The 16,229-nt window shown below is 41.1% G+C and overlaps 2 protein-coding genes across 2 annotated transcripts; one reads left to right on the top strand and one right to left on the bottom strand.

Moving 5' to 3' along the window:
• Positions 1–4,393: 4,393 nt before the first annotated feature.
• On the top strand, positions 4,394–4,702 carry SARC_04655 (hypothetical protein; the record flags this gene model as incomplete). Its single annotated transcript, XM_014301505.1, has 1 exon — positions 4,394–4,702. The coding sequence occupies one exon, from the start codon at positions 4,394–4,396 to the stop codon at positions 4,700–4,702; it is 309 nt and encodes a 102-aa protein (XP_014156980.1).
• Positions 4,703–5,932: 1,230 nt separating this feature from the next.
• On the bottom strand, positions 5,933–6,394 carry SARC_04654 (hypothetical protein; the record flags this gene model as incomplete). Its single annotated transcript, XM_014301504.1, has 1 exon — positions 5,933–6,394. The coding sequence occupies one exon, from the start codon at positions 6,392–6,394 to the stop codon at positions 5,933–5,935; it is 462 nt and encodes a 153-aa protein (XP_014156979.1).
• Positions 6,395–16,229: the final 9,835 nt, after the last annotated feature.

The following is a 16,229-nucleotide window of genomic DNA, read 5'->3' as shown; positions in this document are numbered from 1 at the left end:
TCATGTTAATACATTAACTAGTATAAATAAAGTTCCATCTGAAGAAAAGTTAAAAAAAGAAAAAGACTTGTTGGATTTTGGAGATTGGCGGGAAGACCAAAACCTATAGGTAGTAGTTCAGAGATTATAAAATTTAGTTTATAATATCCTACATCTACTATCGTCTCAAATAGGTCCAAGTAAATGAGTCATACCAAATACTCAGGCTATTGGAGCCATCAAAGTGAATTTCGAACACTTTGGAAATGTTGGAAAAAGAACTTGTATTAAATTATTTTATATACAAATAAAAACCAATGTATTTAGGTGTAGCATCTAGAGACCCGATTATCAAAAGCCAATCCAAAACCAAAACCACAAAATCATCAAATACTGAGTTTTGGGATTAGGGTTCAATTATTTCTGATATTAGAGTCATCAGAAATATTAGCGGTAGAACCGGTAAGCTATACCGGGGCTCCGCGTGTGAGACAAACACTCAAGTAAATCCCGAGTCTAGTAAAAACACAAACAAAGACTCAGTTCGGTTCTCTCATACTAGAGACTTTTCCTAGCTGAGAGAACCGTACTTGAGAAGAGGTCTATTGTATCCTTCGACTCGTGTCTTTCTGCTACTCTCCATAAAAGAACTTGTATTAAATTATTTTATATACAAATAAAAACCAATGTATTTAGGTGTAGCATCTAGAGACCCGATTATCAAAAGCCAATCCAAAACCAAAACCACAAAATCATCAAATACTGAGTTTTGGGATTAGGGTTCAATTATTTATGATATTAGAGTCATCAGAAATATTAGCGGTAGAACCGGTAAACTATACCGGGGCTCCACGTGTGAGACAAACACTCAAGTAAATCCTGAGTCTAGTAAAAACACAAACAAAGACTCAGTTCGGTTCTCTCATACTAGAGACTTTTCCTAGCTGAGAGAACCGTACTTGAGAAGAGGTCTATTGTATCCTTCGACTCGTGTCTTTCTGCTACTCTCCATACTCTACAGCTTGCGTGACATACGTACACCTCAAATCGGTATTCCGACCGACTGATAAGAATCGCAGAGTTGTAGCTAGTTGTATGATCACTTCTACACGCTGCCATACGCTTAACTCTTTGACATATTAGGTTGATAGCTTGCTTTATCAGTAAGAACTGACAGAATGATATTTTTGAGTCTCTACAGGACGTGATCATTTGCAACATGTGTCCTGCTACTTCATCGAATGAAACTGTGTTTCTGTACACTAGTGCTCTCCTGTACTGATATTATTTTCGCCAGCAGTAGCGGCGTGGTATACGCTGGTATAGACGATACTGCTATTGATAATATCAGTAGTGTGGTCTTATGGGGTTGTAGCATTCACTGCTGGTGTCATCAGAGACTTCATCATCGCTTATGCTTTGGTCACTATATGTGCTTGGTATACTAGGTTCTACTGTATTTACCGCCTCCCAGTAAGCACCACTGAGTATATTAATACTTCCATCACTGATCGCTCCCGCTAATCTTTGAAAGTCGCCACGTACTTGCAAGGCAAAACAATGGCCATCTGCCTTCAACCTGACTTCTTGACGTCTTTGGATTTCTAAACACATCTGCCTCCTACATATAGGAAGCTCTCCGCCTCTGAGAGACTACAGGTCTCAGACCAGATTTTACAGCAAGGAACCCTCTTTGATTTATAGAAAACATCAGAGTTAACTCACTCTTGAGAGCTAATCAAGTTGCTAAATTTACTCCCGAGAGTTGAGTTAATACTTAATCGACTCCCGAGAGCTGATTAAGTTTCTCAATCGACTCCCGAGAGCTGATTAAGTTTCTCAATCGACTCCCGAGAGTTGATTAAGTTTGTCAACCGCAACATTCTAAAAATAGCTGCGTCCCTATGTGAGTCACAACCTATGCGGAAAGGCATCATGTGATCAGCGTGAGATATATTTGCAGAGAAGTCGAAATATAATAGCATCGATGTGTTAAAGTGTTTTGCATAAGGTTAAGAGACTTTATTTTGGCCAACCCAAGCGGCTGAACACTAGCACAAACACCTAAGGTATTAAACCAAAGGGGAGGTCAGAAATAAACACTTCCATTTGTACTTTATTTAAAGTCTACTACTTTATGCTCTAACAGCCTCTACATCGTTGGTCAGTTATGTCGTCATCACTGACTTCATCATCCACTAATGGCATTATTTCATCGTTTTCAGACATGTTGCTATCATCATCTTAGTTCACCATATCTTCCGCCACCATACAGCATAGCCAACTATTTTCTTGCTCACATGCTGTCTATGTGTTGTGTGAGCCCTATCTATGTTTGTCTTATGTAAGTAAGGATGTTTGCGGCCAGGAATACAGGATTAGGGCTGTTTGGTTTATTTTGATCGAATTTGTAAACTAGGTTTCGGGTTTATTTGATCAATATTTCTGATCAAATAAGCACATGGTTTTATGAACCAAAGATATTCAACAAATAACCAACGACCAACCTCTGTAAAGGGGGTTACGTTGAGATATAGTTATTGAAGTGTGTTTTACTACCTTTTTAACTAGCTGATAGAGCTTGGTCAGGAATTGAATATCTTAGAGAAATAAGACTAGGAATCTAGATAGGAACCCAGGAAGGGTACGATAAGTACAAGCGAAAACAACGATGATTTTTGCTGACATGTCAGAAGAATAATTAAGGGTTTGGTCGAACCCACCCATGACGATAACGGAAGGACAGGGAGATAATATAAGCCAGGAATCGGTTGATAGCGGGATATACATCAGTGAAGCAAGTAAGCCGTCGTTATTATCAGACAGCAGTGTTGACAACGAAGGAGAGAGAGAGCTACTAAGGAGAAGAGACGAAACGGCTTCAACAAGGAGCATGGAGGACCACGAAACCAAAGTGTAAACCAGACAATACGACGAAGGCTGATACATATACAAAGAATATTACAGAGACAATGGTTAAGTTATGGGGAGGATAAACAGACAGAGGAAAGGAAACAGGCGCGGATAGCAGAGAGGCCTCCGGACATGGAACAACGAAGTCATTCAGACAGGATAAATAACACGAATGAGACATCAAGAATATTGGTCAGCACCGACATCTCGAATGAAGACGAACAGAAGGAGTTGGAGATTCCGAAGACAGCGATAACACGTTCCGACAAAAAATGAATAGATGAGGTAAGAAGAAAAGTATTGAGGCTGGTAAGTCGCTGAAAACTTCGAACACGTGGGAATTAGGTTAGGATGTCAGACAATGGAGAGAAAATGGTGACTTATGCAAGAAAAAGATGGGTGTCGTAAAATACTAAACAGTGCGAGTGACAATGGTTAGAAGAGGATATCAGGGAGGGGAACAGAGAGTATATATAATATACATAGGAGGTCTATATTTGTGTGTACACCAGGATAGAGGCACATGGAATGTGAATACCTCGGAATAGTACGTACATTGAGATAGCACATGCGTACAGAGCATTGTAGGAACCAGGGTGATACGGTGAAGAGAATCGGATAACTCAAGGATAATTGCTATAAGCAAATTGACTAATGTAGATACTTAGAAAAGCGGTCGGTACAAAGAGACATGGGGTATGGTACGTACAGAAATGAGGTGTAACCTGGAGGATAGTTACATAGGACTATGTGAAGATGGAGGAACATCAGTGAGACGGATGGTAGCTTGGCTTCGAGAAGTGGATGACGTCGGCGACGGACAAGAACGGTTCAGGTCAGACGAGCATGAGTAGATGGAGTTTGGTCGTGAAGTGACGGAGCGTATGAAATTTATTACGAGAGTAACTACAAGAGTCGGCACGCGACATGAAATAAGGCTCGAGGCCGAGAGTACACACGAGGTACGGGAGTAAGACCCGAATGGTAGATTAGGGTCGAGGCCAACATAGAACGACCTGAGGCACACTGTTAAGGTTGGTATCAGCAAGGAACGAGATGAGACATATTACCGCACACGAGACGTTGATATAAATACGGGCGTTGACAGGGGAAGGGTCATAACTTTACGATTACAGCCAAGAATATATCAGAAGGAACCCAGGTGATCATTATGCCATCGCTTCGTCAAAGTAAACGTCAACAACAACTGGCACCAGAGACGCAGGGACGTCAGTACTTGGAACCACGTCGTGCAAAACGCCCGGAAGCAAGCCAAGGCACGCCCCACGAGAAGTCCGACTCGTAGAACGTTGCAGGGATATCGGATACGCAGACAGACGCTGAAATCCAAGCGAATAAGGAGATATTACGGCAAGCACTTTTGACTCGTCAGTAACAACCGAGCAACTCACTCACACCGCGACAGGAGGGGCCAGTACAGGAGGAGACACAGGATCACAGACACAGGGAGGTGAGTCAGGTAGCCGATCGTAGGACAACAATGACAATACGACCACTGAAACGCCCGAAACCACGCCGTCGGCAGTCGAAGCAAGCTAAGGCGCGACAGTTAACAACCCAACAGTTGATGAGACAGCAGCAGGAGTTACTGGAGAAGTATGAGCAACGGTTGAAACAACTGCAGCCGATGGAATCATCGGAGGATGAGACATCATTTACGATCGCAGGCAAAGGAGCTGAGCGACCTGGGATAGGATATCAGTCTCCAATCGTACTTTCGGAGCCTCTCCGAAGGAAATACAGCACCTTCCAGAGTTTTTCCTGGACAGCAACGAGCAGCACGAATTAATGTCACAAACTTCAGTTGATCCTGTGCGTTGTAATCTTGTATCTATTTGTGCCAGTTGTATATAACCCGGTTGCGCTCTGACGGAAAGATATAGTTATGTTACTACACTCTTGTCCATGCATGAGCGTTGTGCGCCCGAGTCTACTAGTGTATTGTATGTATTGCTATTAATTTGCATATCAATGTGTAAGCGTTGGTCTCGTGGTGCGGGAAGTAAGGATAAAGGTTGGTAATTTAAATTATTTGCATTTATTAAAAACGTTTCTTCATCTGTATATACATTAAGCCTGTCAGCCAGGTCAATCATGTTTGCATCCGCCCACCAGTTGTTTCAGTGCTCATCACCCTCTGTGATGTCTTCTACCTTGCCAGAGGTAATGGACAGTCTTGCTATTTGCACATACTTCTTGACTTGCGCCTCAGCCTGCTTGGCCTGATTCGAAGCCTTCTTGGGACATAGACTGAATCGACGTGGGGATGGTATCACCTTACAATAGGGACATGGACGTTCCTTACGCGCCCCTTTCTTATCTTGGGCTTGACCTGGTGGTTTGGTTTGATTGAGTGCACCATTATCTGGTTCATGCCTTGTGTTAGTAGAAGCAGTGATATTGCCAGCGTTGATGATTGTCTGTGCGTTTTGACGCTTGTCTTGCACTTGCAACTACTCCCTCAACGTTCGATCTCCTTGCACCTTGGCTGCCGCTCTTATGTTTGCCTCTGTCATAGAATGAAACTTAATGTGTTCTATATCTGATAAATGCCCTACACTTCCATCAGGTTGCTTGTCTGCCTTGAGTAAAGCATCGACCTGTGATTGTTGTCCGTAGTACATAAGTGCTTGGTGCCTTTGTACTTTGAGGAGTTGAAAGTGTATAGATCCCTGGTCTGAGTTGCGGAAACGCTTATCTAACATCGTCACTGTCTTATGCGAACGCTCTGTGCGCACTTCGACGTTCAGCTTCTTGTTCTGCATGTCATTGAGAACTTCTCCAACAGATAGTCTACTGGGTGGGGCCTGAGTCTGTCAATAATGATCCTATTGAATTGTTCAGGCTCCTTGAAGTACTTAGTCGTATGCGTCTCAGAGTCTCTTGAAGTTATTGAGGACTGATTTGGTCTTCTCATTGGTATCAGTGGAATCTAATAGGTAATAGGTCTCTACATTGCGTAGTGAACTCTATAATGTCTTCGCAATTTTCCATTTTAAAGTAGCTATCTTTAGGTAGTTTAGGAAATTCTGAAGTCTTTAGTAGTTTTATCAAGAGGTGGTTCATTTATCTGGTCATCTAAGCGTGAACGCATGAGCTCCGACTCACTAGTGTATTGACTTATCTGAATGAGATCATCTTCCTCATCGTCTCCACAATCGTTGATAGCTAAATCATATCGTCGTCTGAGTTCCGCATCCACCAGTGGCATGCGTCGTTCTGGCTGTTGATCATGAATGACTCTCATCTTGTGTAGAGTAGGTATTGGCACAGATACCGTTTGGTCCAATTTGGATACAAACCAACTAATCAGGGCGTAGTTGTCTTGACAGATACTCTTATCTATTTCTAGGCGCATCGCTGAGGCTAATATGGGTACCCCAGCCGGTGTAGGCTGGCCGGAGCCGCTGCCTGAGCTTGGCCCCCCCCAATCGGCTGACGCGCGCGTCATCCGAGCCCTCACTCCCTTCTTCACCACCATACACGCCTGCTCTGGTTGCCGTTGGCATCTTGAGATGTCTGTGTTGGTGCGTGGGTATTGCAGGTTATTAATAAAGATTCTAGCTATATACTGTGCGAATGCGGGCTTCACCCCCCCTTATCGTTAGTAATAATTCGTATAAAAAAAATAAAATTTTGAATTCCTTTTACTTACTATTGTAGTGTTGTTGCTTTGCTGCACTTCCGTGAGAAGTGTTTATCGTCCCGTATGGTATGGTAGCTCGTTGCGTTGTTCCCTGTATTTATGAGGGTGTGAATGGTGTTTGTTAGTCAAGCTTATTTCGTCATGTATGGACGTACTTGTGATTATTCTGTCATATGAGAAATTAAATTCTCAAGTGTGGTCTCAATGAGATGTTCGGTCCTGGTGACGTCACTTCTTTATGTGCGGGCCTGTACCGAACTATTATTATATTCACTTTACCGAAGGGAATGTGGTACCTTTTAGTGTGGGTAGTGTATTTCAAGCAGTGTGCTTGTGGTATGTGTTATCCTTCTCGAACCAGTTTATGTTAAAGCATATATGTGTTCGTTATGGTAATCCTCAGATGTTGATGTAATGTTCTGCATAATTTCGCTGGGCTTTGTCAACTTATATGTTTAAACTGTCTGTCTTGATTGTTCTTATTATCGGGTATACTCTCTTTGATTGTTTAGTTTGTTCGTATACCAATATAGATTGTGGAATCTCTATACTTGTGTTCATGTGTGTGTTGAAATAATTCCATATTTAACGTTTCAGTGTAGTACTTTTGTATCCTATGTGCTAGAGACAGACTGAAATATCGACACTACCTTTCGCGATTGTTTTATGTATTCAACATACTCAATCAGGTTGTTATCTGTTTTTTTGTATGTTAATATAGGTTGTATTGTCCCTATATGACTACTCATCTGATGTCTTGCGTGATTGCAATATGATGTGATGTCCTAACCGTTTCAACTTCCTTTCTACTGTTCCTCGTATTTGGTATACTCAGTCAGGTCGGTGTTTGTTCACTTTATGTTTTCATGAGTTGGAGTGTCCCGGTATATTTTATGTGTGTTGGACTTGGACTGTGTCCCATTTCCGATGTCTATGATATCTTTGGTCTGATCTAATGCCAAGACTTCCGAGTATTATATTCTAGAGACTTTACTGCCCTTGTTTCACCATGTGCGAGACGTTCTTGTGTATAGTATTTGTATTGTTCTTATAGTATCATGCGTACTATACTATTTATAAAATGGTGGATGGAGATGTCTTTAGATGTGAATTCCTCGTATGATTAGCAAATGACCATTCTGTGTAGGTCCCGGGTTTGCGCGTGTGTTCTTAGATGTTTAGTGATACTATTCTTTTTGTTATGTAAACTTGCCCCGAAGTATGGTATTGTTGGGTAGACCTCTATGATGTTGCTAAACACTATTGATTTGGTGTTACATGTTCTTGCAGGTGGATTGCCTTACACATTTTTTCTTCACCCTTTTATCGTGTGTCTGTGATATTACTGAACATCATAAATCTCTTTGTCTCTTCGTATTAATAATAAGTCTTCTTGTCCTCCTTGCCAATACTAAGACTTGAGATGCTTTAATTGCTTTTCCGCGACTAGATTTCTAAATGTCTTGCGCAACTTGAATCAGTTACTCATGTTGTTTGTACATGCGTGTTAGGATGTTTTTTTTTTGTTAACCAGCTTGTGCGCTGTATCTAAGTGTCCTAACGGCCTTTAATTGTCCACTTGGTATAGTTGGATGTTGTGAATTTATTCTTCTTCAGTGAATTGAGGTGGCAGCCCATTGATCTGCCGTGTACGCTCTATTTTCTCGTCTATCGGTTGTAGATCTTATGCTCGTATTTTGTCCAATTGGTGTATAAGCCCGGACTCGCTAGTTTGTCTACTGTGTGTAGTTTTTTTAGCTAATAATTCACCGCCCATTGTAATGATTCATTCGTGTAAGTTGCCATGTATGATACCGTTCTCTGTATTGTTATACCCTGTGTGTATCGCGCGTTTGTTGTGCAGGGGTCCCTGATTTCAATACATTTTCTTGTTCGAAAATTGTCCCAAAAATCCCTAACATTGATTAATTAATCAATGTGACAATTATCTTGTTTTCACACACATTCTACTTCCTTGTTCACAATACAGCTTGTCACACTTTGTCACGTGTCCCGCTTACATCTGAAACAAGTTCTGTTCACCTTGGTTGTTGTGCCAAGGCTCTTCTATCGCTTTAGGGGTTCCCCTCTTCTTCTTCCTGTCTTCCGCAATCTCAGGATATTGTCTTCTTTTTCGACCGTGGACCCTCTTTCTTTTTCAGGTCTCCTTTGCTTTCTTCGGCTCCTCTCTTTTGTAATAAAGTTTATATCACAACAAGAGTTTCTTTACGACAGGAATGTATTCTATTTCACCTCTTACACCTATTATAGTGTGTTAAGATCCTTGTTGACTTATCTAAGTAAGGATATTGTAAAAACAAATGTAGAGTATGGGCTGTAGCTGAAAGGTATGAGACAAAAGATACAATATACCTCTTCTCAAGTACGGCTATCTCAGCTAGGACAAGTCTCTAGTCTGAGAGAACCGAACTTAGTCTCTATTTGTGTTTTCACTAGACTCAGGATTTACTTGAGTGTTTCTCTCTCACGCGGAGTCCCGGTATTGCTTACCGGTTCTACCGCTAACTTTTCTGATGACTCTAATAACAGAAATATTCCAATCCTAATTCCAAAACTCAATATTTGATTATTCTGGGTTTTGGGTTTTGGATTGGCTGTTTGATAATCTGGTCCCTAGATGCTAGATGAGGGTTTGAAGGATGGGGATTTTCATGGATGGGTGAATTTGATGGTCAGAGGATTAAGGAGCGTCGTGCTCGTAATCTTATTACTATTACCGTGCCGAGTGTGAAGCAGGTGCATGCGGGAATTGACTACTTCGTGAATGGTTTTACTACGGCGGACCAAGCGAATATTCGCATGGTCCTTGGTGATAGATAGCTGGAGGTAGGCATAGCGGACTCGGTGGTGCTAGCAAGACACAATCAAATGCTGGCCATGTTGTTTACACAGCCGAGGATTTTGATGTTAGGAACGACTGATAGATTGGGGGGTCTGAGACGATCGAATGAATGCTACACAATCTTCAAACTTATGGTGTTTGGGCGATTTAATGGCCCGTAACTTGTTTAAGTTGATGGATCGATAGGCGTCGAACAGTGCGGCTAACAACGCAGCGGGGCTGTTTGGCTTGGCGGCGATTGCAGACGCGCGAGCTGGGGGTGCGTTTAGGTAAACACGTGTATGCTCTCACGAAGCGTCTAGCGAAGTCTGGGGTAGTTTCGAGAGGTGCACCCTTGCAAGGTTTTAGGGCGGTAGATGATGCAGCGCAGGTTATGCGTGAGCATCTAGTGAAAGCAGCGAAGGTGACAACACGGAAAGGTGAGATCGCTGGTCATACGTTGGAGTGTTTCCTAAGCTCTCATGCGAGCTTCTTTTTGGGCTTGATGAAGGTCGAACCTTTGTACAGAAACGCTGCCATGACAAGTTTGGATCTGGTGCACGACTCTATGGGTGTCTTTTTGGAACGCTTGTTTGCAAAAGACAAACGTACGGGCTCGTATGTGCGTCACAGTTATCGATTTACTGGGTTGACACAGATTTTGGTGTTCTTAAGAGAAGAGCATGTGCATACTGTTGAGCAGCACACATGTGCTGACCCCTTGGTGAAGGAAAAGAGCCACAGCGTCATAGGTACTCCATGGACGGAGCCATGGCGGCCCTCAGTGACTTGCGTTCGCAGATGAAAAGCCAGCGCAAGGCTTGTTCACTCCCCGTTTAAGTGCTTCAAGTTGCATGCAGTATGCTGGAGAATCCGTCTTAACTTTAAGAAGTTCAAAGACATCTGAAACAGTATCTGCTCAGATTGCTTTACTCTGCATGCTACGGGTTATCTCTCTCCTTTACTGCGCGTTGATCTCGATGGTCTGGTGTTGCCGGTTGGGATTAGGAAAGCTGATTTACGCTTCTTCCCCTTACAAATATATGAGCCGCATAGGAAATACCTATCCTTTACTTGGCAAGGTAAGAAATACCAGTTTAAAGGTGCACCTGAAGGCTTACACATGTTACCTTCTTTTTTTCAACAAGTTATGATGGAACTGTTTGCGGACCTGTCGAAAAACGTATCAGCATAGTTAGATGATATAGTTATCTTTACAAAGACAGCACATAAACATGCTAAACTCGTTAAGGAGTCTTAAAGCGACTAAACCAAGCCAAGCTTAAGATTAACGAGGACAAGTGTTCTTTTGCTAAAGATAATATACACTTACTTGGTTACAAGGTATCTGCAGCAGGGGTAGAAATTGATCCTGGCAAGAAACAATTTCTGTTGGATTTATCAACACCGATTACTGGAAGAGATATGAACTCTGTGTGTGGGGTTGTTAACTTCTTCCGGATTCAGTACCTCATCTTTCTCATCAATTAAAGCCTTTCAGTCACCTATGGCTGCACAAAGGACCTTTGGGCAAGCTCTGGACTAAAGAATGTGATGATGCATTTAAGCTAGTCAAAAGTAAAGTAATGGACGCACCCATCATGCAATACCCTGTGGATGGCGTCCCATTCCAAGTAACAACCGACGCTTCAGATCGAGCGGTAGGTGAAGTGCTACACCAAACGATAAATGGTAAACCACGTTGCATACAATTCTTTAGCAAGAGTTATAATAAGAGCCAACGGAATTACCCTACCGTTAAACAAGAGCTCCTTGCTATTGTTATTCCGCTAAGACAGTCTAAAGACTACCTTTATGGAAGTTACTTCACTGTCGCCTGTGATCAAAAGTCTTTAACATATTTAAAGGATATGAACCCTGGTTCACAGTTGGTCAGCCGCTGGCATGGCATTATTGCTAAGTTCGCTTTTAACATTACACACATATCAGCAATACATAATCATCTTCCTGACATGATCTCTCGACTTGTCCCTGAATACCAGAAAACAGTTAAAGAGTTATTAGCAACCGATTGGATGCTTAATAAGAAATGGTTTAACCTCGCTCAATCAATATGGGGTCCATTTACTATTGATATGTTCAACGCAGAACATAACAAACAGGTTTCTGATTATAGGTCGTTGACTCATCCTAAAGGTGATGCCTTTCAACTTGACTTATCAAAGCATATTGCGTGGGCTAACCCACCTTGGCAACTTATCGCACAGTTGTCAAATTATGATAATATTACTAAATCTGCCATTACGCTGTGTTGTCCCTTACGTAGCTCCGACCCATAGATACGTGATTTAATTAATATGATACAATGCGAGCCTATCTATGTCGACCGTGAAACCGACACGTTCTTGTATCAGGGATCCTATTCTATTAAGAAGAAACCTCGGAAACGAACCATCATTTGTCGCATCGGTCCTGCAGGTGTAAGTTTCGGTCTATCAAGGCGATATTAACGCCTTAGAGTAATTAAACGCTTAGGTTAAGTCTAAGTATAATTAAATTCAAAGTAAATAAAAGAAATGAGTCTTTTAGTAAAGTTAGGTATGCCTCGTGAAAACAGCAGTACTCTGAGGGATTGTGAGGCTGAGACATTGCTTATATATAATCCTCTCAGTACTGTTTTCGCCGAAGGGAATTTATATAGTGTTTCGTTGTCGCTCTAATAGAAACTATGGTATGTTTCGTTGGGGCGAACCCAAGAGACTCATAAAATCCTATCTTTAGAAGAAGAAGAAATTTCTCTTAATGTCCATAGTCATTGCATTAACCAATAACTTGCCCCTTATCAAGAATTACCGACTTAGCCTTCATCAGACTGGCACATCTGGTTGGCTGAACGGAGGATAAACTAAGCAACGCTAATAGTCCTTAGAAACCTACTATGTTCGGTTGAGCCATCTCGCTACCGAGGTATTCAGATATAAATAGATTTGGAAGGTTAATATAGTTCTACTAATAGAACTAGACCAAATCTTATATTTGGTATTTTACTCTCTGAGGGATTGTGAGGCTGAGACATTGCTTATATATAATCCTCTCAGTACTGTTTTCGCCGAAGGGAATTTATATAGTGTTTCGTTGTCGCTCTAATAGAAACTATGGTATGTTTCGTTGGGGCGAATCCAAGAGACTCATAAAATCCTATCTTTAGAAGAAGAAGAAATTTCTCTTGATGTCCATAGTCATTGCATTAACCAATAACTTGCCACTTATCAAGAATTACAGACTTAGCCTTCATCAGACTGGCACATCTGGTTGGCTGAACGGAGGATACACTAAGCAACGCTAATAGTCCTTAGAAACCTACTATGTTCGGTTGAGCCATCTCGCTACCGAGGTATTCAGATATAAATAGATTTGGAAGGTTAATATAGTTCTACTAATAGAACTAGACCAAATCTTATATTTGGTATTTTACTCTCTGAGAGATTGTGAGGCTGAGACATTGCTTATATATAATCCTCTCAGTACTGTTTTCGCCGAAGGGAATTTATATAGTGTTTCGTTGTCGCTCTAATAGAAACTATGGTATGTTTCGTTGGGGCGAACCCAAGAGACTCATAAAATCCTATCTTTAGAAGAAGAAGAAATTTCTCTTGATGTCCATAGTCATTGCATTAACCAATAACTTGCCACTTATCAAGAATTACCGACTTAGCCTTCATCAGACTGGCACATCTGGTTGGCTGAACGGAGGATAAACTAAGCAACGCTAATAGTCCTTAGAAACCTACTATGTTCGGTTGAGCCATCTCGCTACCGAGGTATTCAGATATAAATAGATTTGGAAGGTTAATATAGTTCTACTAATAGAACTAGACCAAATCTTATATTTGGTATTGTACTGGGGACCTTTAATGGCCTTGTCCAAATATCTGATATGTAAAATGGAAAAGGTATTTAATTAATATAAACCGTTAAAATCCATTTAAGAGTTTACGTACTTTTAAGAGCTCTTTTTACGTACTTTTAAGAGTACGTTTATATTACAAGATTATAATGTGGAGGCCCGGCTTGTACACAGGTACCACTAAGTGAAAACCCTCAACCGAGTTCTTAGCTAAACTAGAGGAGTCTAAGGAGTTTGAACAAAAGCTCAAGACTTGTACAACACATGCACCCAACAAGAATGCAGTCGAGGTAATGCCGATTGAGACGGCATTAGACCGTAAAAACATGGAACTAGCTAAGGTCATTGATCAAAGACTCAAAGCTCTAAGAGAACCTGAAGCTCGCACTCAACTACTTAAAGCGCTGCTTAAAGAACAGCCAGGAGTTGCGAAACAACTGAAGAAGATACTTCAACAATCTAATATTGTTAATTACATATATCAGGAGTCTACCCCTCCTGATACTGAAGTTGTCCTATTTAACGGGACTATGGTTCATCCAGCCAGCGTTACACAGAATCTGACTGACTTAGAAGAGCTCGAGAGTAGAGTTAAAATAATACATAATTTAACTCATCGAGCATATGAGCTTATTTATAAGATGGCTATTCGTGCAGGGCTTGATCACCCAGCGCTGAAAGAAACCATGCGTGAAGTATACCGACGCTGTACTGATTGTGAAAAGAACCAGATCAAGCGCTACGGTTGGGCACCCCTGAAAAGTGTGATAGAAGACCAACCGATGCGCCGAGTCATAGTCGATTTGGTTAAACTCCCGCGATCCAAGCATACTGGCGATATATATATCTGTCATATCTTATGTGTGGCTTCTGGCTATAATTTGCTTTATGCAATACCGAACAAACGCCCGCAAACAGTGGCAGAGCTATGCTAACACGTCTTTAATGACTTCGGTTTCCCCCGAGTACTATGTTCTGATATCGGTAGTGAGTTTTGTACCGACGTAATGGAGGCACTTATACTCGTATCAGGCATGACCCATAGGCGTGGTGTTCCTTATAAACCTCAAACGCAGGGTGCAAATGAGACACGTCATAGAGGACTAAAGAAGCTATTGCGTACCGCACTGGATGACGTTGAGGATATGTGGCCTTATCATTTGAAATGGGTTCAGACTCAAATGAATAACTGCATGAATCCTCAAACTGGAACACTCCCGTTTCACTATTTCTTTGGCCGCTATGGTGAATTACAAGCAACGTTTGACAAAACTGCGCCCGCGAAACACGTTACTCTGTGGCTACAAAAGATCGAGTATATGCAGAACGTTGTTTATCCCTGTTTACTCGAGCACAAAAATCGTGTTCTACTTAAAGCATATGAATGATGGAATAACATTAAAAACATTGTTCAGTTCAAAGTTGGCGATTATGTTAACATTATAAATCGCAATGCAAACGTTACCGAACTCTCTTCTAAGACAATTGTAACTTTTGTTATTTCCTACCAAGATGCGAAGAGTGATTCTTACGAAGTGAATAATATAGATGGTACTAGCGCAATTAATCTAGGCACTCATAGTATCCCTACCTCCGAACTCTCATTTGCTCGCTCATTTGATTCTGATGTCCCAGTTATGGAGTCACAAGTCAAAGATATAATTGACAAAACATCCGAAGACGGTTACACTTACTACAAAACCCGTTTTATGGATGGGACAGTAGCTTGGCTATCCTCCGATGCGTTTCGTGAATTTCGCGACTTCCTTCGTATTTTTAATAAGAAATGGAGTAAGCGTTTACATAAGAATACACGAGATAAACGAAAAGTGTTTCCTCAGGTGATTACAAACTCGGATGGATATGAAATATTCTATTTGCCACCAACTTCCTATGTGACTAAACTTTCTGATCTGCTTACCAACAGAGCTGTCTTTTTTTTTCTCGAACTTACTAATGAAGAACAACCTTATCCATCACCTTACCAAGTAATAAACGTAAGGCGCCTACATCGGAAATGGTTGCTGGACCAAATACTAAACGACATAGTGTATAAGTCGGTCACCTCTAGGCTGACTATACGATACCAATACGGTTACGATGATAAGACAATACGTTAAAACGTTAAAATACAAAATGTTAAATACGTTTAGCTTCAGCCCTTGGTAATGAGCAAAAGATTAGGGGATTTTAGACTGAGACTATTGTCTATATGCTCTGCTCTAATCATTCGCTACTTCGGTCTAGATTTATTTTTGTTTTAGTTACTAAGACTAAATATCTTTTCATTGGACGCATAGTTTACCTTTCACGCCTCGAAACAATCACCTAATCAAACTAACCAATAAAATACCTCCAAGTCCAACTTAAGAAAATCAAAAATAAAATCAAAACACCAAGCTGGTGCAGTATACTTCTACACCTAAACCCCATCATTTGGTACCTAGCTCCCCATCCCATTTAAGGCATAGACGGGCACATCTAGTTGGCTGGCTAGGAGAAATCAAAACCATGTTGTCCTAAATTCTAACAACTCTGATCCTGTCCTTTTCTCAGTGGAATATCTTGCTCTGAGATCATTATTGAATTATACTATAGGTTTGTACTAACAACCATTTCATGCCTGAGACCCTCTCTCACGGTACTCCCATTAATTAGAGATTCCCAAAGTGTCATTTTCAGGTGTCAGATTGGTGTCGTCCCTATATTATGTACAATTCTAATTTCAGTGGAAAAACCAATCTATATTTGGAAAGCCACCTAATTGTCCACAGTAGAGTCCCATACTCTAATGAGTGCTGTCACATGTTCAGAATCTTGAATTTCTCAGTTTCTTGTTCATGTACAATTCGTTAAACGTATTCCAGGATTATCAGTTTAAACGTTAATACGTTTATACGTTTATAATATACGTTAACTGTGCAACTACTATTAGGAACCCGCTATTTTTACATACGCCC

The sequence above is a fragment of the Sphaeroforma arctica genome (assembly GCF_001186125.1).
Source record: "Sphaeroforma arctica JP610 unplaced genomic scaffold supercont1.270, whole genome shotgun sequence".
NCBI lineage: Eukaryota > Ichthyosporea > Ichthyophonida > Sphaeroforma > Sphaeroforma arctica.
This window is presented reverse-complemented; position numbering and strand designations above follow the sequence as displayed.